The sequence below is a fragment of the Sinocyclocheilus rhinocerous genome, unplaced genomic scaffold (genome assembly GCF_001515625.1).
Source record: "Sinocyclocheilus rhinocerous isolate Xijiao unplaced genomic scaffold, SAMN03320098_v1.1 scaffold558, whole genome shotgun sequence".
Lineage (NCBI taxonomy): Eukaryota > Metazoa > Chordata > Actinopteri > Cypriniformes > Cyprinidae > Sinocyclocheilus > Sinocyclocheilus rhinocerous.
This window is the reverse complement of record NW_015634502.1, coordinates 974855-999063: the sequence shown is the minus strand read 5'-3', so window position 1 is coordinate 999063 and position 24209 is coordinate 974855. Positions and strand designations below refer to the sequence as shown.

The 24209-nt window shown below is 34.9% G+C and overlaps 3 protein-coding genes across 3 annotated transcripts; 2 read left to right on the top strand and 1 right to left on the bottom strand.

Annotated features, from left to right (window-relative positions):
• Nucleotides 1–2184: 2184 nt before the first annotated feature.
• On the bottom strand, nucleotides 2185–22578 carry LOC107745775 (small integral membrane protein 1-like). The gene is made up of 3 exons (XM_016559754.1): nucleotides 22404–22578; nucleotides 2406–2526; nucleotides 2185–2293 (listed from the first exon to the last, which is right to left on the bottom strand). The coding sequence occupies exons 2-3, from the start codon at nucleotides 2495–2497 to the stop codon at nucleotides 2185–2187; spliced, it is 201 nt and encodes a 66-aa protein (XP_016415240.1). The 5' UTR covers nucleotides 2498–2526; nucleotides 22404–22578.
• LOC107745774 (mitotic spindle assembly checkpoint protein MAD2B-like) lies at nucleotides 3587–6205 on the top strand. The gene is made up of 8 exons (XM_016559753.1): nucleotides 3587–3911; nucleotides 4002–4120; nucleotides 4314–4385; nucleotides 4481–4581; nucleotides 4669–4763; nucleotides 4884–4957; nucleotides 5518–5610; nucleotides 6059–6205. Exons 1-8 carry the CDS (start codon nucleotides 3872–3874, stop codon nucleotides 6095–6097), a joined length of 633 nt encoding a protein of 210 aa, XP_016415239.1. The 5' UTR covers nucleotides 3587–3871; the 3' UTR covers nucleotides 6098–6205.
• LOC107745776 (tumor necrosis factor receptor superfamily member 5) lies at nucleotides 7207–20248 on the top strand. Its single transcript, XM_016559755.1, has 14 exons — nucleotides 7207–7682; nucleotides 8060–8263; nucleotides 9058–9183; nucleotides 9297–9457; nucleotides 14398–14431; nucleotides 14695–14820; nucleotides 15291–15446; nucleotides 15615–15702; nucleotides 15779–15963; nucleotides 17664–17703; nucleotides 17912–18066; nucleotides 19251–19289; nucleotides 19765–20036; nucleotides 20166–20248. The coding sequence occupies exons 2-10, from the start codon at nucleotides 8128–8130 to the stop codon at nucleotides 17684–17686; spliced, it is 1035 nt and encodes a 344-aa protein (XP_016415241.1). The 5' UTR covers nucleotides 7207–7682; nucleotides 8060–8127; the 3' UTR covers nucleotides 17687–17703; nucleotides 17912–18066; nucleotides 19251–19289; nucleotides 19765–20036; nucleotides 20166–20248.
• Nucleotides 22579–24209: the final 1631 nt, after the last annotated feature.

Here is a 24209-nt window from a genome sequence, read left to right as displayed (position 1 = left end):
TCTAATATAATTAATATTTAGTTACTTTGTCCTAGTCCGTAAAATAAACTTCACCTTTTTCGTAGACTTCCCCTGTTTTGCTGAATCTCTCCATTGGGTGAGCTATAGAATTATACAGTCAAATCTTCCTCTATCAAGTTTACACCCTTGAGCAAGGTTTTTCATCTCAGGTTGACTCTGGATGGAAATCGTCTGCATCATCAAAACTAGTAGTTTAGTAGTTCATAATTCAGTTTATAGTAAGTTTAGGTTAGCATTAACTATTTCTAAAATGCACATCTTCAGACATTTTTAGTGAAGTGACAGTAGCATTGTTTGCATCCTGTGTTTGTTTGTGCCTGTCGAGCACATGAATGCTCCGGGTTTGGTTACAGATCAGATGACTGGCCGACTCAGGAAATATAAAGAGGAGGAGAGTAAGTCTGGAGCTGTCTATAAGAGATGCAAGCAGGACACTGTCTCTCAGGGACAGTCCATCATGCTACATGACATTGACAGTTGTCCATTTTGCTCTTATTAAAAAGTTATGAAAATGACCCAGAGGAATGACATTTGGGACCACAGGACAAGATGGAAGAATGGCTCTAACAAAACTCTTAACATTCAGGAGAATTTCCATATGCTTGAGACTTCCAGTCCATCTGTGCCCATCTGTCTGGAGTTGATTGGAACAAAGGGATCCTACCATTTATCATCAGGGTGGAAACTGGCTGGAAATGGTAAAGATCAAACCTTCAAACCTCGGAATGTTTTAATGCCGAAGGGGAATGATGGCAGGACTTTGGCAAAGAGTAGCTCACTGCCTCCAATATACAGCCCAAGATTATCCAACAATTTCATGTCTAGTGCAAAAACCTGTGTGCCAAGCTGGGGAGTAGAATGTCAGGAGAAGAAAACCAATATTTTGTCCACCAGCGCAAGGATGGACAAGGCATTGTTCAGCAGGCAAAAGCAGGGATGTCAGATGATCTACAATGAACTGGCTGTTTTTAATGACAGGCTGCAGGTTCAAGACCTGAGACAGGACAGCTTGAAGATCTCTGATGCATCAGCAAGGCAGCCACAGGATGGACTTCTGGATGTAGAGCCCAGTAACGTCAGTGCCAAAAACAGAGAAGTGACGACAGAAAGGATGAAGGATTCCGCGAGTGTATCTAAGGACAGACCTGCGCAGCCATTCTCTGATTCAGCTATTGAGATGGAAAATGAAAATGAAATTATGGACAATCAGGAGGACGAGTATTACACTAACCAAAGGATCGCGGCATGGATTGTCAAAGTAAATGCAAGCTTGTTTTCTCCATCAAAAGATGAGATTATTGACCAAATACTAGAAGAGCAGGATGTGGATACTATTAAAATCATCTATGACCAGGACTGATGTCAAATGTAATGGTAATTGTAAACAGTGTAAAATAATGTTCAGCTTTAGTTAATGCATTAGGTGTTGTGTTCATTCATGCCACACTGCCATTCCAAATTTTGGGTTGGTAAGATTTTTTAATGTTTTAAAAGTCCCTTACACCAAGGCTGCATTTATTTATACAAATACAGCAAAAACAGTAATATTGTGGAATAGTATTACAATTTAAAATAACTTTTATATTTTAATATATATAAAAAATATAATTTATTCTTGTGATGAATTTTCAGCAGCCATTACTTCAATCTTCAGTGTCACATGATCCTTCAGAAATTATTCAAGTATGTTGATTTGGTGCTCAAGAAACATTTGATATTATTATCAAAGATTAATAAAAGCTGCTGCAAAAGTGTTCCTTGTTAGTTCGTGATAATGCATTAAAGCTAAAAACCTAATTGTAAAGGGTTTACTGTAAATTTTTATAACTTCATAATTGTAGTTTTGCTATAATAGCAAATTATAGGCTATGTGTTGTAATCGCTAATGCACTTCTGGATATGAGATTGTCACTGACATTCAAATATAAGATCAAATAAAATCTGGTCTGCTTTTGATTGAAGGATTTTATTTGTTAACATTTAAGTGGTTAAGATACTAAGTTAAAATAAATGTAATATATTTGTCTGTGTACATTTTAAAACATATTTTATACATGTTGGTACTATAATAAACAGCAAAAAACAAGGTATTTCTTTGATGGACATAATGTTTCATATAACAGCCAGTTCCTTCAAATAGTGTCCTTGTCAGCATCGGTGAACCTAGTATCCTGTGATGTATCCAACAATGTATATAACTTCCATCACGGTCAAAGATGTTGTCCCTTTCATCACAATGCCCAGCCGCCCGGTGCACAGTCTGTTATAGAGACTATATGGGTACAGACATGACTGACATGATTTACTCCAATAATAACTTATGAATATTTGCTTTTAAACTGTTTATTTTTCAGTTATATGAAATATATAGAGTAGATTCTCACCCAATGAGTCTGGACTGTGAATGCGGCACTTGCATGTTCATGTTGTCTTCATTCCAGCGGTTGTATTGAACACTGGTCTCACTCGATTCCATTTCCCTCCAGCTCTCTGCTCCTCAGTCAGCTACAAAGCCAACACCAATAAAAAGGAGGAACTACTTGCAAATTATTTAAACAAAAGCTTATCCTGCTACTTGTCACTCCAAGAAAGTGTCTTTTGCAGAGCTTAGTAACAGAAAAAGCTATATACTTTCCGGTTATGTGTCTTGGAAAGTGAATCATTCGGCAGTTCAGTACTCCATAATAAAGGAAAGTTAATGAATAAGATAAAGCAGTTAGTGACTGAAGTCCAGTGTACATAGTATATACAGCTGCTAGATTTTGTATTCATATTAAATATTTCACTCTTAAATTGTTAAAGTTGTTTTTCCCAATTAAGTTTGTACTGCATCACAATAATATAGTATGTTACAATTAAATAAGGTATAGATTAAATGACTATTATGATGATTTTCTAGCTTTATTTGCAAATCTGTCACGAATCAAAGCATAATTTGAATACTTACAGTTCTCTGGACATCAGCTGGTAAATCAATCAAATCCTTGGTCTCTGACACTGCTTATGTATGTCATTTCTAAAGAGCAGCGGGTCCATGAGTTCATTCAGGTAAACCTTTGCTTACAGCCTGTCATAAATGAAATCCCTGAACTACCTGCTGTGCTGGTTAAATAAAAATAAACTGCTTGTCAGGTTCCGAGTTAAGTGGGCTTAGTATTACTAAGTATGAATAAATAAATATTTCACAAACAGCTTTAAATAAATAAATAATCAAATGAGATTTTATGAAATATCTGGAGAAATGGACACACGTCCGTTAACAGTCAGTTAGTGCCGTTCCTTAATGTTAATTGTCTATATTTCTCACCTGCCAGTTGTAGTTTGCTCAGAAAGGTATTTATTTTGCACCAAAATAAGTTCTTTCACCTGTTGTCATTCAGTTTATTTGAGATCTTTTGTCTTACTACCAACTTACTTTCTGCATATAATTAGATGCAAAATTCAGACCATTGTTCTGTGCCATTTTCTACTGTAAGTTAAAAGTGACATTATGCTTTGTTGTTGCATTCCTCCACTCCGGGAGGTGACAGTAGACATATAGCCACATAAGGCTGCTGTTCTCCTACAGATTACAGAAGAAAAGTGTAAACATCCTTAGAGGGGGGATATAGCCTACTGTGTTGTTTTATTAAATGTTTGTTTAAATACTGTTTATCCGTGGATGACAGACATTTTCCCAATAATCGACTTATAGTATTTTTTTTTCGTAGAGAACGTTTTAACTTTTTTTTTCTGAATACAACACTACCACACGTATTCTGGAGCAACCAAGCTTGATCGCTGATGGTTTATAAGCGAGACGCTCCTTTTTTCGTTAAAAGTTGTCGCATCTATTTTTGGCAACTTCACTATGGCCACTCTGACGAGGCAGGACCTTAATTTTGGGCAGGGTAACTTTCAGTTCATTTGTTAATGTAGTGCACTGTACAGCTTTCAAATAACCCCTTTGTGAGTATTCTGATTATATTGGTCATTTGCAGTTGTTGCTGACATTCTGTGTGAGTTTTTGGAAGTGGCCATTCACCTCATTCTCTATGTCAGAGATGTTTATCCATCTGGTATCTTTCAGAAAAGGAAGAAATACAACGTACCTTTGCAGGTAATGTTTTTAAGATTGATGTTAACACTGTAATGCAGCAGTAACATAATGCATTACTGCTTGGCTTATTCATCATGGAGCGGGAAAAGAGAAATAGAGCGAAAATGTTGTTGAAGTTCCTGTATTTAGGAGCCGAAAGGTAGTGTTGAATGGAAGTGATGATTTAAACACTTATATTTACTGTCTTTGACAGATGTCATGCCATCCAGATTTAAATCAGTACATTCAAGACACGCTGCATTGTGTCAAGCCAGTGATAGAGAAGGTAAGGTTTTTATTTCATATTCGATGAATGTACATATTTGAAATAAAAACAGGCTGAACAATATAATAACATTCGTTTCCATCTCTACTGTGCAGAATGAGGCTGAGAAGGTTGTAGTGGTGATCATGGATAAAGAGCACCGTCCAGTGGAGAGATTTGTATTTGAGATCTCACAGCCTCCACTGCTGTCCATCAGGTGAGTGACAGTGGGTTCAGAGTTGTTAAATCAAGGTTAAAGTTGTGCATCTTTCTCATATGTGTGTGTTGGGTTTCGCTGTGTCAGCTCAGAGACTCTGCTGTCTCATGTGGAACAGCTGCTGAGAGCGGTTATCCTAAAGATCAGTGTGTGTGACGCTGTTCTAGACAACAATCCTCCAGGTAGGAGCTCAGCTTTTACATAATTACTGATCTAAAATAGCCCTGATAATGACCTCAAATTTATTAAACAAAGTTTGAATAGATTTACATTTAAAATGTGCATTTTCTTTTACTCTGCAGGATGCACATTCACAGTGCTTGTACACACCAGGGAAGCTGCCACAAGAAACATGGAGAAAGTTCAGGTCATCAAGGTGTGCTGAAACAGTTGTACATTTTAAACCTTTTAATTGTCTTTAATTGTAAAAGTGAACTTGCTAGAGATCCTGAGAAACCAAAACTTTTTCTCAAACTTTAATCAAAAAGACAATCTACATGCAAACCTGGTGTGAAGTCTTTTGTGATTATTTTTGTTGTTTTGTTGTTTTGGCTAGATAATATGAACTAACTCACTGCTGAGTCTATAGGATTTCATTTCTTGTATTCATGTTGTTCTTTCACTAAAGGAATATTTCACCAAAAAAATAAAATTCTGTCATTATTTTCTCACCCTCATGACATTCCAAACCCGTATGACTTACTTTCTTCTATAGAACGTAAAAGATATTTTGAGATGTACCATTGTATTCTTTGTCCATATAATAGAAGAACTGTTTGGTGACCAGAATTCTTTGAAATACCTTTTGTGTTCTGCAAAAGAAGAAAATGCATTCAAGTTTCAAACTACACGAGGATTCATTTTTGCGTTAACTATCCCTTTAAATTTCTAATCTCTGCAGATTCTTGTTTTATCGGTTTTATGTGTATTTTACAGGATTTTCCATGGATTGTAGCAGATGACCAGGAAGTTCACATGGAAGAGGCAAAACTCATTCCTCTAAAAACAATGACTTCTGATATTCTCAAGGTGAGATAACTACAGTGTGTCAGATTTCATTGCTTCCACCAAATCACAAAATGTAAATTCTCAAATCATGCTGGATTGATGATCATACATGATCATTAAGTTTGATACAAACCTGTTCAGGCAGCCCAAGTACTGCTGTCAGTAAAGTGAAAGAGGAACAAACTAAATGCTAATACATTCTGACATTCATGTTACTTATTTCACTCACATTGTTGTGCTAATTGTATTATTTGTAATTTGAAAAAATAAAGAATTTCCCTAGTGGACTTTAGGATACCACTGTGTCTGAAATCTTTAAAATAAGTATTTCAGAATCACAGGCAGGGCACCATATTCTCCTTTTTGGGTCAGAGCAACCATGCTGACCACACCAACAGAACACAGTGTTCTTGTAAAAGTAAAACAGGGATTAACAAGTTCATGTTGTTTTTTCCTATCCTGTAAACAGATGCAGCTCTATGTAGAAGAAATAACACAGAAAACTTGATGCTCTGCTAGTGGATCAAAAGCAGCTGCTGGGGTGTAACACAGGAAACAGGAACTGTTTTTTTTTTTTGTTAAGTGAAAACAGGCTTGTTTACATATTACGGTTTGGTAACATGAAGTATATTGAGCTGGACTGTGCATCTTTTTAAGTAAGTAAAATTAATGTTTATCAGAATATCTTGTGCCTCTATTTCATTTTTAGCACTTCATTGCTTAAGATCTGTCATTGTGCTGAAATTGTTGTGTTTTATTTGTTTTGTAATCTTTTGCTGCCTCTGCTTACCTCTGTCATTACTTCAGATGTCTGTTTACAAAGTGTTTATAGTGTGGTTGAGAGCACACAAAGTTTAAAAGATTAAATTTTTGAAACTGCTGTTACATTAGATTGAATTTATGACCGTTAGTCACTAACATGTTATTATGAAAGTTTCATACTGGTAATTACCTAACATAATAGAAATGCTGTGTACACATTATGTAAACAGTTATTATTTATGCAAGTATTGATAGATCCTTCAGGTTCTCAGGGAGACCGTTTGGCTGTGATTTATTAATTTTGGGTGAACTGTCCCTTTAAAAAAAACAAAGTGAAAGAAGGTTTTGTGTCTGTTTTCAGTGTAACTAGGTATTATTCTCGAAGGAACTGGGTAATTGTCTCTTCTCTTTAGTTTGTTGCTGTTACTGTCACTGCAACCATAATACAGATATGAGGTCTTGATGGCCCACTGCTGTAACGCATGGACAAGGGAAAGAGAAGCGGAGGATCCAAATGCAAAAAAATGTTGCAGAAAATGTTTATTTAACTGTCTTGATATTTACTTTGAAAGCTGAAGCTCGCGATTATGGTAAGGGGCGTTACATTTCCGACGCGTGCTTGTGGTGTTCGGCCAATCACAATGCACTGGGTCAGCTGGCGTTTTGTAAAAATCGACGCGTTTCAAAAAGGCGGGGCATAGAGGAGAAACAATAATGTACAGTATGTGGAAAATAATGTGTTTTTTTTACTTTAAACTGCATAAACACATTTCATTACACCAAATACACAAAATAATGTTCTTTTTAGCAGCATCATATGACCCCTTTAAGAAGAGATGGGTTGGTAGGGACAGGTATTAAATATATACTGCAAAGTGGGGTGATTAGACAAAGCAGGAAAAATATTTGTAATTTCTTAATTTGAACGGGTTTGATGAGGAAAATATGATTGTGGAAAACAAGCTGGAGGAAATAAAATGGAATAACATTGCAAGAGAATAATCCAAAAGATGGCAGTAATGCAACGCTCTTGGGTGCAAGCCGCCGTTAAACCTCAAAGAAGAAGAAGAAGAAGACTGCTTTGCGGGAAAGCGGAAGCTAGGTGACGTCACTGTGAAAAGGGCCTATTCCAACGAACCAGAAGAGAAGCAGTCGCGGGCGCGGCAGATTTGAACGTATACAACTGTATCGAATACATCACATCAGTAGGATTCGCTAAACTTCAGCAGCATTTCTTTGACACATGCAGTGCAGTTAGGCGAGCTCAAATCAGATACAAAACTGCTCGACCACTATTAATTTACAGTGAGAAATGGCAAGGGAAACATCAGGTAAATATTTCCAGACTTCCACTAGAAATCTCTTACAGCAAAGACGTAACCATGTCTTGGACATTCGCCTCATAAATGATTGAACATAAATTAAACTTTGTTTGATAAAGTACAAATAAATAAAACGGTGAAGGAAATTGTTGGTCTAATTCTAGGGAATCAATAATTTCGCGCGTTTTGGGAAGAAATCGCGTCGATGTAAACAGTTTTCAGTGGAAAGCATGAAAGTGATGACATATGGTTGCGGGTACAGAGATGAAACATTGTTTTAGAGCCCAACTGGTGATGCTGAGGACATGTTCAGTAAACAGTTTGTAGGTTCTGGCACAGTTTCTCTCTATTTTTTAAAAGCCATCTAACATGAATTTCTTTTTCAGCTTCATAAGAAAAAAAGAATGCAGTGTGATCTCCTCTGGACCAGTGATGATTCTTTTAGTTCCTTGACATGTACATATGTACCTTCATTCATCTGTCAACATTACTACCTCTCATTCTCACCATGAACATTGTGCTTTGTATGGCAACATGTAATAATGCAGAATATGAAATTAATGGAGAGTGTTGCCCAATGTGTGATCCAGGTATGTGTCATCCTTCACTCATTACCCCAACATATGAGGTCAGATTTAAAGAGGTCATATGAGATTTTTTTTTTAATCATTTGTCTCATGGTACCAGGCTTTGAACAGTCTCATCATTATTACTGATGAGCCTAATAACGAATATGCTCATAAAACAGTCTTTTAAGTTGTTAATAGTTTAAGCTGTTAATAGTGTAAATCGTCTGTTTGATTACGTCTTTAATTGATTTTTCCATACATTTCTGCCATATGTACATTAACTGACAGTCACCACTGATAAGCTACCACTAAATATTGTAGAAACTTAATTTGCTGTAAAGTTGCTTTGCAACGATTTGTATCGTGAAAAGCGCTATACAAATAAACTTGAATTGAATTTTAAGTTTGGACTGATGTGAATAAACATCAGCCACTTAGGTATTTCTTAGATATTTTTGGTGGGCTAGCAGCAGCAGCCAGATAGTAATAGTAATTATTCTTCCTTGCATAACTGGGCAGGCCAAGTTGTTGAAATCTATTTCTGTACATTTATATAGTGGTTTTATTTCGCAATGTCAAGGGGCATTTTATTTTTCATTATATGACCCATTTAAGTCACTTATTTGACAGATGTAGTATTAAGTGGTTCCCAACCATGTTTCAGGATACTTAAAAATGTTTATATTTCACACAATTGACATAAATATACAGACATACAATAAATGCAGCTTATATAATTACACAACTATATGTATTTATTGTTATTTTCAAAAGACATCTATAATAATTTGTTGGTAATGATTAATATTGTCTAGGAAAAAGAGTTAAGAACCATTGTGATGCGTACACAAGCACAACATGTGATTCATGTCCTGCGATGACCTACACTGATGTTCCTAATGGATTCACAAAATGTCTGGCATGTTTTGTCTGTGATTCAAGTGAGTAACCGTTTATTTTGTATCATGTCACCCCTTGATTTCAAATATATTGTAACACTTTTTTCCCCCCATATGACCTACAATTGACTCATTTGATTCCTTTCTTGTCAAAGGTAATGGGCTGAGAGAAAAGCGGGCATGTACGTTAATATCAGATACAGTTTGTGAACCTCTGCCAGGTTATTACTGTATAGACTTGCTCTCCAACTGTAAAACGGCCATGAAACATTCAACCTGCTCACCTCGACAATACATCAACCAAACCGGTCAGTCTGTCATCATTCAAACAGCTTTATTATACATCCACAAAAACTGACAGGCTCAGATGATATCTGAGATCAATAACTCTGCTTATGTTTATATGAAATAACTGTACATATCTCAGTTTGCATATTGTTCCAAAGCTGTAGATGTGGTTACCACAGATCCTCATGACAGACAGTGTTTGCTTGTGACTGACAGAACCTGACAAAACCACCCAAAAATCTACTTAACCCATTTAATCCCACCAGTCACAATAGTGACTGTAAAAAAGGTTTTCATTTATAAAGCTCTAAAAACCTTACTGACTGATGTTTTAGTGCACTTCCTGCAAATATGGAAAAAATAAAGGGTCTCAATGAAATATGTGCAGTTTCACATGCTTAGTGCAAATTGTCATGTGACCAAAGCAGTTTATTTCCTGTTTGCACCTTGAGAATATGATGGCTGCATCAAAGCTCCAAAACAAAAGGCTAGTAAAGTATGTCAACATAAAGATATGACAAAGATTTTTGGTACACATTATCTTTAAGGTGTCTAGTATTAATATATGAATTTGCATATATTCAGTTTTGTTGAGTGTGGTCATAGAATGAGTAAACATGTTGATGGTCACAATAGTGACAGGTGGGATAACAGTGAACTTTATATTTACAATATAAATCCAATTGCAGTTGCTAGAGAAAATTACACTAAAATGTTGCAGTGACAAAATATTGCACTAAATTAAAAATTCAAATGTTACAAAAAATTTACAATATTGATGTTGTAATACAGGTAGCACTAATATACAAATTTGAATTTTGAAATGCGTTGATGGTTGAATTGTTTTTATTTTTTTTATCTCCGTGTTCCTATCAATGTTGCATAAGGTTTTTTTATGCATAATAATAACCCTAGAATATGATCAAACAGTTTAAAATAGCTGGGCTTAGATATATAACAATTTTTATGACTGCAGAAATATGGTAATTCAGTTCTCACCTTATCCCACCAGTCACAATTGTGACCGACCATAAAACACAATTTTTCACACACTTTTCCAAAAAAATGTCAAAAAATAATTATTGATTATTTCAAAGGGTTACTAATGACACATCATTTGGATATTTTCATGTCTGGGAAAAATTTGGGATTAAACGGGTTTAGCAAATTATTAGTTGGTTATGTGATTATTCATTTTGTGTGTCAGATGCTATACTGAATAATTGAATAATTTCACTAGCTAATGTGAGACCAGTCACTGCCTTTGTTGGTCATGGAGTTGAAACTTAAGTACTAATACTGTGTATTCATGCTTGTGTTTGAATAGGAACAGAATTTAGTGATACAGTGTGTGATGACTGTCCTGATGGTTCATATTCAGATGGTACATTCTGCAAATTGCATACAAAGTAAGTTTCATTATTTTACAACATTGACTTTCCACACATTCTTAATGCATTTTGTATATTTGTTGTTTTATAATTTGCTTCACTAGATTTTGTGAGTAAATTTAGCTCTTTTCTCACAAGCAATATAGTCCTCTATTTGTAGTTCAACCTGTGCACCACTTTTTAACAGCTGTGAATCTCTTGGAAAAACAACAGTCAAAGCAGGAACTGAGACGTCTGATGTTGAATGCAGTAAAGGAACACCTTATTTATGGATTGTGATTCCATCTATGTGCGGAGTATTTGTGGTGCTTGTCATAATTGCAATTGTTATAAAGAGAAAAGATAAGCATTACATTGGAGCAAGTCAAGTTACTCCTCCCCAAGATTTGGATCTGTACACCCAAGCAGTTTCCCCCAACACAGTGTAAAAAGACTGACATGTTCATAAACCAACAATTAAGGTGATCTGCTTGTGGTCACTGACAATTTCTTATATGTCTGTTGTTTGTAAGTGTACAGCGCATTGTAGTGCCATCCCAAAGGCACAAAATCACTTTTACAGACTTTTAGGCTAACTGTTCCCTGCTGGTGGAATGACCTGCCCAACTTGATCCGAGCAGGTGATTCTTGAGCATCTTTTTCATCAACACTTGACCCTCTAACACTAGCACTCTATTCTATTTCTATTCTAATTGTTTTCTTTTTATTTATTATAAAAAGAAAATCTTGACCCTCAATTACTAGGCCTAGTTCTCTCTATTTTATTTCTGTTCTACTTTTTATTATTTTCATTTATTATAAAAAAATAAATAAACTTGCTACTGTGTAGACTGAAGCTGTTTCAAACCGCTTACATGATGTGAGCTGCTCTCTGGATCAGCGGCTGCGCGAAAGTAGGTTTAAATATTCCGGTGTGATTGTACATTTCTTTATGTACAGCCACACACATATACATATATATAAATACATTAAATATATATATATATTAAAAACGGTTGTGCTACTTTTTTTCAAGCTCAAAAGAAAAGCATTTTTATGAACAGATTTTTTTGTAAAAATGTTTTTATTGCCATTTTGATTAATTTAATTAAACCTTGCTGAATAAATGTAGGCTGTTCATTTCTTTAAATCAGTCTTACTGACGTAAGCAGCATTCTGAGCAGTTGTGTACGCATCGTGAGCCAAGCTGATCAGAGACCAGTGGTGGAAAGGTGTTTTTTTAATTTTTTTTTAGATTTGCTTATGCTTGTGCTTTTGGTTAATAGCCCTTGAGCAAGCGCTGACTGTGAGCGAAGCGTCAGCAACGAACACCCTGTAATTGATTGGTTCTGTCTTGAGCAATTGCTTATATGTTCAGATGAGCAGGAGGAATAGTTATACACAATTATTCGCTAATAACAATAACTTCTTTTAAAAATCACCTTAAGATCGATATTTTTTCCATCCTTTCGAAACATATGGATACTTCAGGATCGACCCGCCCAACTCTGAAAAGCCTTATTTAGGCTAAACAATACTTTAACTTTTTTTAGGCTATACTTCTACTTTTTGAAATGTCTGTGACCAATGTTTTGTGAAAGAAAAAGAAGTGATATTCGCCCTATATCAAGTGGTAAGTGGTTTTAAAGTTTTATTTGTGAGGAAAACTCGTGACCTGCTCACGAGACTTATTTAAAAATGTCCGAATTTTGAAGGCGGTTGACAAATAACGACCAATATAGCCTAAGCTATACCCGTCTCCCGTTTTCTCTTTAAATTACTATGATAATATTATTATTATTATGATCGTGTTATTTCTTTATTTCATTCATTTTGATTGATTTGTAAAGTGATTTTTATCCATCTGCTCCACAGCGGAGTTGTTTCCTGTTAATCCAATTTAGTATAGTTTTTATTAAGTAAACTATTATATTTTACCGACTGTTTTTCATAACAAATGGGTGTTTCTTCAACTCTGTGCACTTCCCAGAAATCGATTTGTATCGAAATGAATATATTTCAGTTTTTTTGCCTTTTATGCATAACTTTTATTAATTTACCTTTGTCTCATATTTATTACTTTATTACATTTATTACGTTATTGATTTTCTCGAGCTCAAACATCCAACTACACCCTTAACAGGTAGGCTACTTTAAAATGCCCATGAATTTTAACTTTAAAATTGTAACTGGTTTCCTACCAATTGTGTACGTTTTAACTTTTCTTTTTTTTTTTTTTACAGAACATGCATGATCAGCTCTGACCAGCTTAGTTGAGGATAGTTCTCTCCTCTTCTACACTAATAAGCAAGTAAGTGACAAGCATTTATGATCCATATTGTTATCAAGTTTTCAATTGTGCATAAACATGCCCAGTCACATACACATTAAAGCTATACCATTACTTTTAATCACCTTTTCATTCTAATATTGTAAAGGGCTCATAAACTTTATTGCTTTTACTTACACGAATGAGTTTAGATGGTGGGTGTCTTTCATTTGTTTATTTCTACACAGCCAGATGCTGTCACATCCCACAACCTCATCATCTGCAGAGAGAACTGCCATTCAGTTACACCAAAATGCATAATGATGGACGTAAAAACAGTCACAACATTACACTTTAACTTGGCCTTCATTACATTTATTTTGTGTTTCTGTTTGGATTTATTTCTTTATGTATTTTTTTATGCTCAGGGTCAGTAATAATTTATATTTCCTTATGATGCATAGTCATTGTTAGTAAACAAATAAGTAAACCTGTGAGAGTGTGAAACATGTCCTTGGTTGAAGAAACACCATAAAAAATGAAATTTACAGTAAAATTGGCAGTTGTCAGAACTTTACTGTAAAATATGTTAGCAAAATTGTAAGTTTTACAAACTTAAATATTCAGTCAAAAACATATTTTATTAACTGAAATGATGTTCATATACCAAATTAAAATCTGTCACAAAAATACAAAACGGCATCATGATTACTCGCGTCACTAAAATAATTTCAGTTGACATTAATTTAACATAAGATGTAACATAAAACTATAATATACTTAACTGATAAGAAAAAACTAAGAAGCAGTATTTTACTGTAAAATTACACGAAATGCCCATTAGATCTATTACAGTTTTTCACCACAGAGTAAGGAAACTTACCGTTAAACAATTAAAAAGGGTTTTTCCACCCTAAAATAACCATCATTTTCTATAGTGTATGAACAAGGAGGTTTACAATGAGCTAATCCTTTTTCTGCCTTTTCTGTTTCAGTTTGTTTTCCAAAGAATGCATATGTCTGCAAGAAGCCTGTGGAAACACGACCTGTACAAGAACTGAGTCTTGAAGAATCTTGAACTACTGTTGCCTTGTCTCTCAGTTTTCTACGAAAATCCCTCCATACTGTTTACTGTTAAGGCACACATCAACCAACATCACAGCATGTGAAGCGTCTGAAGATTGTGCTGAACAGCACTGTAATGTTACATTAACTAAGTAGCTCTAGACTGTGACCATGTTCGCTTTAAAGATTATTATTCTTATTACACTTATTGTTCCTCTTAATTATGATCTTTGTTCATGTCAATGTGCTCGTGCTGAATATAAGATAGACAAGCAATGCTGCCCAATGTGTGCCCCTGGTAAGACTGCAAGTTATAGCATATATTGTCTTTATATGTTTATTTACTGTTACAGTATTAGAAATTTGTTCAAATATATTATTTCCGTAGTGAAAGTAATCTGCTTTATTCTGCCATAAAGCATTTGTTTGTTGAAAAGAAATGAAATATATACAAATTATAGAGGGTTTTTCTTTTACTTAAGACATTTCTAATACTTTTCTAATACTTACATTTTCAAAATTGTAAAAATCAAGAACCAATTTTGTGTGCTGCCTATTAAGGAAACAGTGTTCGTTGGCACTGCACAGATGACACCAGCACAACTTGTGTTCCATGCCCTCCATTAACTTTTCTTGATGAACCAAATGGCCTCATGGAATGCTTTCCCTGTACTGTATGTGATGCAAGTGAGTGTTTCCACTTTATATATGTTCATCTGAAAATTTTAAATTGTTGGTGAAAAATCATGTCTGTTAATTCAAGTGATTAAAGATCTGAAGAGTTGCAAGCTTCTTGCTCCAGGAAACTGTCCCTGAAAAGAATATAGTGTACACTCTTAAAAAATAAAGGTGCTTAAAAGGTTCTTCACAGCGATGCCATGGAAGAACCATTTTTGGTTCCACAAAGAACCATTCAGTCAAAGGTTCTTTAAAGAACCGTCTCTTTCTTAACTTTTTATAATCTGAAGAACCTTCTTTCTCAAAGAACCTTTTGTGAAACAGAAAGGTTCTTCAGAAAAGGTTCTTTCTGGAACCATTTAGACAAAAAGGTTCTTCTATGGCATCGTGAAGCACCTTTATTTTTTAGAGTACGCTTCAGATGCAACTGCGAAGGTGTCTTCTAAAAGACAAGTAACTTTACATATTTTTCATCCTAGACCGAGGTTTAAGACTGAGTGAAGTATGCACTCGGTCATCAGATGCTGTTTGTGGGCCACTGGAGAGATTCTACTGCACTGAAAAAGAGAAAGGCAGCTGCACTTTAGCTGTGCAACATTCTAAATGTAACCCTGGACAATATATCAAACAAGCAGGTAAATGATAAAAAAAAAATCATATAAATCATATTATATTAACATACAGTAAACATTGTTTATTGTGCTGCATGAATTGTAATAGAAGGAAGAGGTATATATACATTGTTTATAGACAAATATAACAGTGACAGTTTAATTTTAACCTTATGCTGACTGTCTCTGCAGGTACTGGTTCCACAGATACTGTATGTGCTGACTGTACAGATGACTCATATTCAAACGGATCTTTCTCATCCTGTTTACCACATACAAAGTAAGTGCACACTTATGCTGTTTATGTGTGCTGTTGATCATTTTTCAACAAATCTGATCCTGGATATTATTCACAGATGTGAGGCCATGGGACTTGCTGAAACAAATCCAGGAACACATTCATCAGACTCAGAATGTGGAAATCCCCCTACTGCTGTAGCAATCATTGCCTCTAGTGTTATAGTTACTTTAATATTAATTACAGTAGTAAGTGTTTTAATATTTAAACACATTCGGAAGAAGAAACTGTCTAAAAGTTCAGGTAAGCTTTATTCAGTTATTTTTGTAGTATGAGATCTATAGTTGTTGTTTTTTCTATAAGGGAATTTTCTAAGAAAATTCAACAATCATTTGAGGCTGGGACACTTTGAATCATTGCTGCACTAAATGATGGTGATGTAGAGAAGATTACACCTATTTTTGCTGATTTGGTGCTCAAGAAACATTTTTTCTTATTATCAATGTAGATAACAGTTGTGCTCAGAGGCGTCAGGCCCTTTCAAAGTGAGAGGGCACGTGCCCCCTCAGAGTTTTGAGCCAAGTGGATTTTGAATGTAGATTCCAAAAGACAAAAAATAGCCGAATAATATTTTCTATATTTGATACAATCACACCAGCATGATTAAATCTTCAGCGCATCATATCATCATCAGCTGCTAAATTCAAATCTGCGTTTGCTGGCTGGCGCTGAGCCAGAGACAGACGCGTCGTCGCGTTTTTACAGCACTGCGCATTATAACCAATCACACACGATGCTGTTGAGCTTATGAATGCAATGACCAATCAGAGGCGTTCAGATGAGACATCGCTAAAATGCCGGTGTTTTGTTCACTGGCTTGCTGACGGAATACCTCTTTCTGGCGAATTCTTTCGTTAGAAACAACAAACTGCAGATGTGTGTATGAATCTGTAAATAAGATATTCATTTCACAGTGTAAACAGCTTCAGTGATTTTAATGGGAGTTTTTGAGAGTGCTTGATAATGTAGAAATGTTCTTTGCTCTTTCAGTACAATGAAAGTGTTATGATAAGTAGCCTAACTTACAATGTTTTTATTCACATTAACTTTCAATGTTAAATTCACATTAAATATAAAGTCAGTCGTATTAAAAATATGTTATGGCATGACACCCATATCTGTTAATTAAGTAAACAGACAGGTTTTTAATATGTATAATTAATAGACTACATTATTAGGCTACTTTGACCATCGCTCACTATAGATCAACTAACATAATCTATAAAGGTGAGAATCGAGATATTTCATGATATAGTTAATGCGTTTGGGAATGTTTCGAATAAAAAGGAAAAATAAAACAGGAGTGCTATTGTGGCTGCTGTGTGTCACGTGACGACTCGTGCCCCCTCAAAAATAATGAGTGCATGATGCCCCTGGTTGTGCTGCTTAATATTTTTGTGGAAACTGTGATAACGTAGCATTCAGAGATTTGGGGCAAGTAAGATTAAAAAAGAAATATTTATTTTTCAAATAAATTCTGTTCATTGAAATTTCTATACATCAAAGTAACGTGAAATAAATTACATCAGGGTTTCCACAAAAATATTCAGCAGCAAAAACCATTTTTAACCATGATAATAATAACTATTATTAATATCATATTAGAATTATATTAGAATGATTTATGAAGGATTCATAAAAGAAATCCAGCTTTGCCATCACATGTATACTATTTTAAAATAAATTAAAATATAAAACAGTTCTTTTCAATTGTAATAATATTTTACAGTATTAATGTTTTTACAGTATTTTTGAGCAAATACATCTTTGGTGAGCATAAAAGATGTATTTGAAAAACATTGTTAAATACATTAATACTTGTACTATTCTCTCTCTTCTTTTCATACAGGGTTGCAGATATATTAAACTTTTTCTTCACATGAAATAGAAGGTAAAAAATATTTACTATGTCTTAAAAATGTGTGTTTGGTTTTGTTCAAAAGGAAACAGGAAATGGTTTACATGAAAAACACAGTTCAAAAGGTAAGAATAAAGTATATCATAGACAGACATACAAGACACAGTTATTCAGCTTATATACATGATGAGAAACTTCAATTACATAATATAAGATTTTAATTATGTGAATTACAGAATTTTTTGGTCTCCTATGGTTTGACTGTGTAAAAATAATGAAAACTTTCCTTGTGCTTTTGTAAGCTGAAAAGAAATGCTTCATTGTTTTTTTCAGTTGTTGGCTGCAGGATAAATGTTGAATCATTTGGAATAGAAGAACAAGTCCTAAGAACCTAGGGCTTGACTACAGTTTCTAAACTACTCGCATATTTCACCACATTCATTGAAAGAGTTATCATGCCTGGAATTTATCGGGTTGAGCCACAGAAAGTGATTACTAATCCTCTTACATTTACATTTATGCAAATAAACAGCCATTTAATTAACAGACTAGAATAATCATGGCTGATAGACACTGTGCAAACTTAAAAGAAACCCAAACTGATCTCAAGAGCAGCTGTTACTTCTTGCCCAACTTTTAACTACATTAAAGGGAAATAATCGTGAAATGTTTCTCAAATGTTTGTTATTATTTTAATATTGTTTGTGATTTAGTCTTAGTGACTTAGGAGTCCTCTTGTTTTAGCTGCATGGTTTTAGTGCTAAAATGTTTTGTGAAATTCTCTTTTTAACTAAAAACAGTTAACATTATTGAGTTTAGTAGCTACTTTTAGCCTTGATGTTTTGTGAATATGCGGCCCCAGTTCATTCTGATATATTAGGACATTTTGTCATGTGTACATTATGTGCCATGTAATTCTGGTGGGCACAGAATCCTGGGAACATAGAAATGACTCTGACCCGATGGACAATGATTAGCTTACACTACAGATACAAAAAAGACTCCACATACACATCAGTCATTGTTTGATGTTTTTTTTTCCCTCCAGCTGAAACAATGACATCTTTTTCCTTCTGTTCTGTTCTGTTTTGTTCTGTTCTGTTCTGTTTTGTTCTGTTCTGTTCTGTTCTGTGCCAGTATCAAGTCATGCCCAACAGTTTGAATGCGTCATGAAAAACACAAAACATAAAAAAAAATCTAACAAATCAAAAGCTCCACATACTTAATTTATACATTTGTGTAATAAAATATATAAAATAAATATTCAATCTTTATTTAAAAGGGTCAAGAAAATGATGTTGTGTCCTACTATTTGAACATGGCTTACTTTTGGGAAATGTGCTATATAAATTATATACATTATGGTAAATAAGTTTCAGCATAAACTGGATTTTTTTTTTTTTGTAAAACAAATTTATGCCGTCATGTTTTTAGACTAGTTACCTCAAGTTTGTCAAATTAAACTAAGCAGTGTTTGAAGAGCTGAAGCATGTTTAAAGATTGAAAGTAGATCAAGCTCAAGCTCACTTTATTACAGCCACTGAATAAGTGTAATAATATCTTAATGGGATACTTTGTATCCACTGTGCAAAGAATCCCACACAACCAGTCACTTTTAAGTCACAAGTTTGTCTCATGCTTTATTCATTACTGTTGCCTCCCCGCTCAATAGATTGGTCTGCAGCGGAGAGAAACATCTCATTCCTTTAAAGTAAGTGCTTTTCTTATGCTCTCGTGTTGGTAAATGGATTTAATGATTTAATGTATTCACTGCTTGTCAAGTTGATTGGGTAATGCCAAATATATATTTTGGGAATCTGGAGAAGAAAGAAATTATGTTCTTGTCAAAGCAGTTGCTTTTTAAATTACTTTATTTAAAATACTACATTTTTAGATTAACATTAACTCAGATTAATAAATGCTGTAGAAGTATTGTTAATTGTTAGTTCATGTAGTTATGTAGTTACTTATGTAGTTAACTGATGTTAATAAATGAAACCTCGACTAATAAATTTTTGAAAGCATGTGAATACTAAAAGTCATGTGTTTACATGAAAAATTACATTAGACAATATTCAATAATTGATTCAAAACTTTTTGGTTGTGGGTGACATACCTACCAACAATTTGTTACTTAAATCTGTGCTACTTTTGTGTCCTTTACTGATTTTTTCCCCACTCCACAGAAAATGAAATCCATCAGAAAACGATGATCAGAACCTGCTAAATTCAACACACAGAAGTGCTTCTGAAGTCTGATGGGAAGACTAAATCCACTACCAGCTCTTTGCACAGACATACTGAGCTGACCCATTTTACATCTTTATGAAAATGCAGATTTTGTTGATTATTTTATACATTGTTTCTATTGCCTTTCTATACTTAGAACTAGCTTATTGTGTCTGTGCCCGTGCTGAATATGAGATAAACGGACATTGCTGCCCTATGTGTGCACCTGGTTAGTAAAGAAGAAAATAATTTTAGTTTTTAAGTCCAATAGGTAGTACTGTTTACAAGGAGAATTGCAAGATGTCTTGACGTAGGACTTTCATAGAAAGGTTTCTAATATCCTATATACTTTTTAAAGGTAACCGTGTTTTATGGCATTGCACAGTGGATACCAGCACAACTTGTGCACCCTGTAATACATCCACATACACTGATGAGTCTAATGGCCTTGAAATATGCTTTCCCTGCTCAGCCTGTGATGCAGGTGAGTGTTTCACATTTATTCTTTTAGCAGAGAGTTAAGGTTACGCAAAAGTATACAATCATTTAGCATGTTTCAATCTTCAATAATAAACAACTGCTTTGTTTCAATATATTTAGGTTTAAGGATACAGAAGGCCTGTACACGGTTATCAGATACAGTTTGTGAGCCATTAGAAGGATTCTTCTGTATGGTCCAAGAAAAAGGCAGCTGTAGATTAGCTGTTAAACATTCTCAATGTAAACCTGGAGAATACATCCAACAAAGAGGTACAGATTTCACATTTTCTGTGTAAATATTACTAAAGTGAGTGCACAAATCATTGGCAAATACTACTCACAAGTTACTTGCATATTAGAATAGGCAGATACGAATACAAAATACTTACTAAACTAGACCTTATTTAATATATTTCATAATGCTATACACAGCTTTATTGTGATGCAAATTCTACAGCTATAGCTGCATGACTGTATCTGCAGAAATAGTATAAAACAATGCTCTCCAATATTTTGAATTTGGACTGCAGTACCGATTTCAACCGCTAGCTGTCAATATTACATACTGCACCTTTAACTATTAACTAATGTTTAAAAAAATTAAATCTTATTATTAAATGTTACAGAATTTATAATAACAGATCCGACGTGTGTACTGTTTACAGTACTCGAATAATGTTAAATGCTAAACGACATTTAATACTTAGTGTGACAATCCCTGTAGTGTTAATCTAATGAAACAGTTAAGGAACTCAGTGTCTTAATATCTTTACAGGAACCGCAAACACTGATACTGTATGTGGTGAATGCATTAATGGCACCTACTCTGTTGGCACTTTCACAGCTTGTCAGCCACATACATTGTGAGTAGTCAAAGTTTTACATTAAATTCCCATTCTAATACGTTTGGACGTGCTAACATCACACGGTTACATGTCTACAGATGTCAGAGTATGGGACGTAAACAACTAAAAATGGGAACAACGTCATCTGATGCTAGATGTGAACACACTCCAAATGGTCTTGTTGTTGGAATCATAGCTACTGTTGCGGTCGTTGTTGTTGTAGTTATTGGAGTCTCAGTAACCCAGTATGTCATATTCAAGCACAAGTCAAAGGCTCGTCCAGGGATAAGGTAAGGCTTTGACAATTTTCCCCCATCATAATGTACTTTACATTTGTCTGATTAATGGGATTTTTATATTTCAGGTCTGTCCAGGTCCGAAATGTTGGTGGAGGGCTTTTAAAGTGCTTCTACACATAATCCATGGACTTGATGTTACTTATTACATTTCAAACAGTCAAAGCTGAAACAAAAAGAGAACTCTAAAAAGAAACAGAAATATTGGTTTCTTAAGGTAGACCAGCTAGTTACTGAGAGAGAGAACACTACATACATGTGTTCTCTTGTTATATATAACATAAAATGATGTATTATTCTTAACCCTTTTTATTAAAAAAACTGAAATGGATAATGGATGCACTCACTATTGATTACCATGGTAAAGTTCATGAATCATTCATCAGAAATTTTGACATTAATCTCTGCCTCGTACCTGCAGTTACTTGCATACGTTGAAATTAGTACACAGTATAACACAATATACTATATTTGTGAATCATTTTTGTGACATGACACATATTTGTAAATATATTAAATGTAAGCCCCCCTACCCCCAATTTAATGTCTGAATCTCTGAATTTCTGACAGTTCATATGTATATACTTTGAATAAATAATCTGTAAATTCTAGTAGTATCTACTATACTGACAAGCTATTTGCTTCATAATACTGTACATCACACATTTAAGAAACATTAATAACCCATGATACTTCTCTTTCAGACATGTTTTGTACCAACATTCAGAAAGTTTCATGGTTGAAGTTCACTGCAAAAATAACTAATAAAAGCCTTAACTAGCAAATATCATGGCATCACAATGTTATTCACAGTAAATATCTGTACTTTGTGCCAAGTAAAATCTGATCACTGTGATTTCCCCCTCACAACAGAGTATCCTGTATGAATCGGCAATATATCTTACAGACGTTCACAGTATTCCTGTACAGACATTATGAAAACTAATTCCGTTCGAATATGGCTAAACTTGATACCTGCAAGACTTCAGGGGAATTCCATGTAGGTCTCGCTGAAGCATGAAGACGTCCAAATAGGAGAAGCTTAGTCTGCAAGTAGACGAAGACCTTCAAGTTGGTGAGGTTAAGTATGGAACTTCTATGCCTGGGATTTTCAAACCTGTCCTGGAGGCCCCACAGCAGGGCACATTTTGTATGTCTGCCTTATATGAGTTCAGGTCTTGCAATCTCTAATAATGAGCTGATGGGTTGAATCAGGTGTGTTAGATGAGGGAGACATACAAAATGTGCAGTGCTGTGGGCCTTCAGGACAGGTTTGAAAACCCCTTTTAAGCTAGAAGGTGTGTTGGGTTTCTGTATGCATGGAATACCCAAATACTATATTTGCCAGAATCTGCTAAATATAACTCAAGTACACTGAAATCGGTACGGAAGCTGTGTTCGGAATGGCATACTACCATATAACTCCTACTCTATTGCAGTATGCAATGTGTATACTGTGAATAGTATGTTAATTTTCTTTATGGATGGAATTCCCAGATTACCTACTACATTTATTGAAATCTGATGTATGCATCTGAGGACACTGTATGGAATACTGTTTCCTACAATGCAACACGCTCCATGTGACATTCCATCTTAAAATGTGTGTGTCAACTGGAGGCGGGGGAATAGTAATTATAAATGTAACGCATATATATATACACACACACACACACACACACACATATATATATATAGTGACATCTGGTGGTGGATGAGGTATGCCGTCAAGAGGAAGCAACTAGATAAGCCAGAGCAGTCTCTCAAACCCAACAAGGCCGCTGGATGAGGTGGGAAGGTATAGAATGGCGTAAAATCACTTGGAGTGAGCTGTGGAGCATGGAAACCAACAGGCTTAAGTTTTATCGTGAGAGCCACATATGATGTAGTAAGTGCGAGTGGCTACGTCACATATGTTCCCGCCCTCACCGTCACGGCACAAAAACACTAATAAAACTTAGTTTTGGAAAAATACTTTGTATTACAAATATTTATATTATTTTGCTTTCTATTAATGCAATTCAATGAATCACAGTCATCTAGTCTCCCAGTCGCTTAAATTATTGGCAGTTTAGCATTTAGTACGTAATTTACACCAAAACAAAAGAGCTATCCTTTCATGTCCGAAAACATTATTTTTGTCTTACATTGCATAACAAATTCAGACAAGCTCAGTACCAAGCGGCAACTTTCCGGTCTCTCTCTTGAAACCAACACGGAGTGACTAAAACTGCAATTCATCGACTGGCCGCTAGAGGCTCCAAAAGGGAGTCAGTCCCATAGACCTCTTATGTTAAACCCATAGACTGTATAAAAACATGGACGTAGTGTCCGTGGGATTCTGAGGACGAAATAGTTTTCTTTGTGGCAGGCGGCTTGTGACGTCCAAAAAAACGAAGACAAAGGACATGGCAAAGAGAATGGCTGAAAAGCAGAGAAAAGCATGGATTTTCTGTTCTTCATAAAGAACTCGAGGGAGTAGGCCATTTCTGAATTTCTGCTCGTTTTGCCGGAAATACAACAGGCATATTCATTCATAAAGCTGAACGGCAAATTTGGCACATTCGGAATAACAAATAAAAAATAGAACTGTATAATTAAACTAAAATTATTATAGACTATATGGTTTTTGTCATCTTCTGATTGGTCAACTTCAGATGGATCGCCAAATCCTCTCGTTCAACTGCACATACGCCACGAATTTAAACCGACAGCACCCGATTTTTTTTGACGTTTGAAAATTATCGGGAGGACAGGAGGTGCTCCTAACGTCTCCGATCG

What these genes read in the sequence shown, in the direction of transcription:
- LOC107745775 (XM_016559754.1), bottom strand. Translation starts at nt 2,497, where the DNA reads ATGGAATCGAGTGAGACCAGTGTTCAATACAACCGCTGGAATGAAGAC. An exon ending in TCACAGTCCAGACTCATTGG is followed by an intron (nt 2,294 to 2,405) that starts GTGAGAATCTAC and finishes GTACCCATATAG; the next exon opens with TCTCTATAACAGACTGTGCA.
- LOC107745776 (XM_016559755.1), top strand. Translation starts at nt 8,128, where the DNA reads ATGTACATATGTACCTTCATTCATCTGTCAACATTACTACCTCTCATT. An exon ending in TCCTGTTTACCACATACAAA is followed by an intron (nt 15,703 to 15,778) that starts GTAAGTGCACAC and finishes TATTATTCACAG; the next exon opens with ATGTGAGGCCATGGGACTTG. An exon ending in GAAACTGTCTAAAAGTTCAG is followed by an intron (nt 15,964 to 17,663) that starts GTAAGCTTTATT and finishes TTTGTTCAAAAG; the next exon opens with GAAACAGGAAATGGTTTACA.
- LOC107745774 (XM_016559753.1), top strand. Translation starts at nt 3,872, where the DNA reads ATGGCCACTCTGACGAGGCAGGACCTTAATTTTGGGCAGG. An exon ending in AATACAACGTACCTTTGCAG is followed by an intron (nt 4,121 to 4,313) that starts GTAATGTTTTTA and finishes TGTCTTTGACAG; the next exon opens with ATGTCATGCCATCCAGATTT. An exon ending in TCTAGACAACAATCCTCCAG is followed by an intron (nt 4,764 to 4,883) that starts GTAGGAGCTCAG and finishes TTTACTCTGCAG; the next exon opens with GATGCACATTCACAGTGCTT.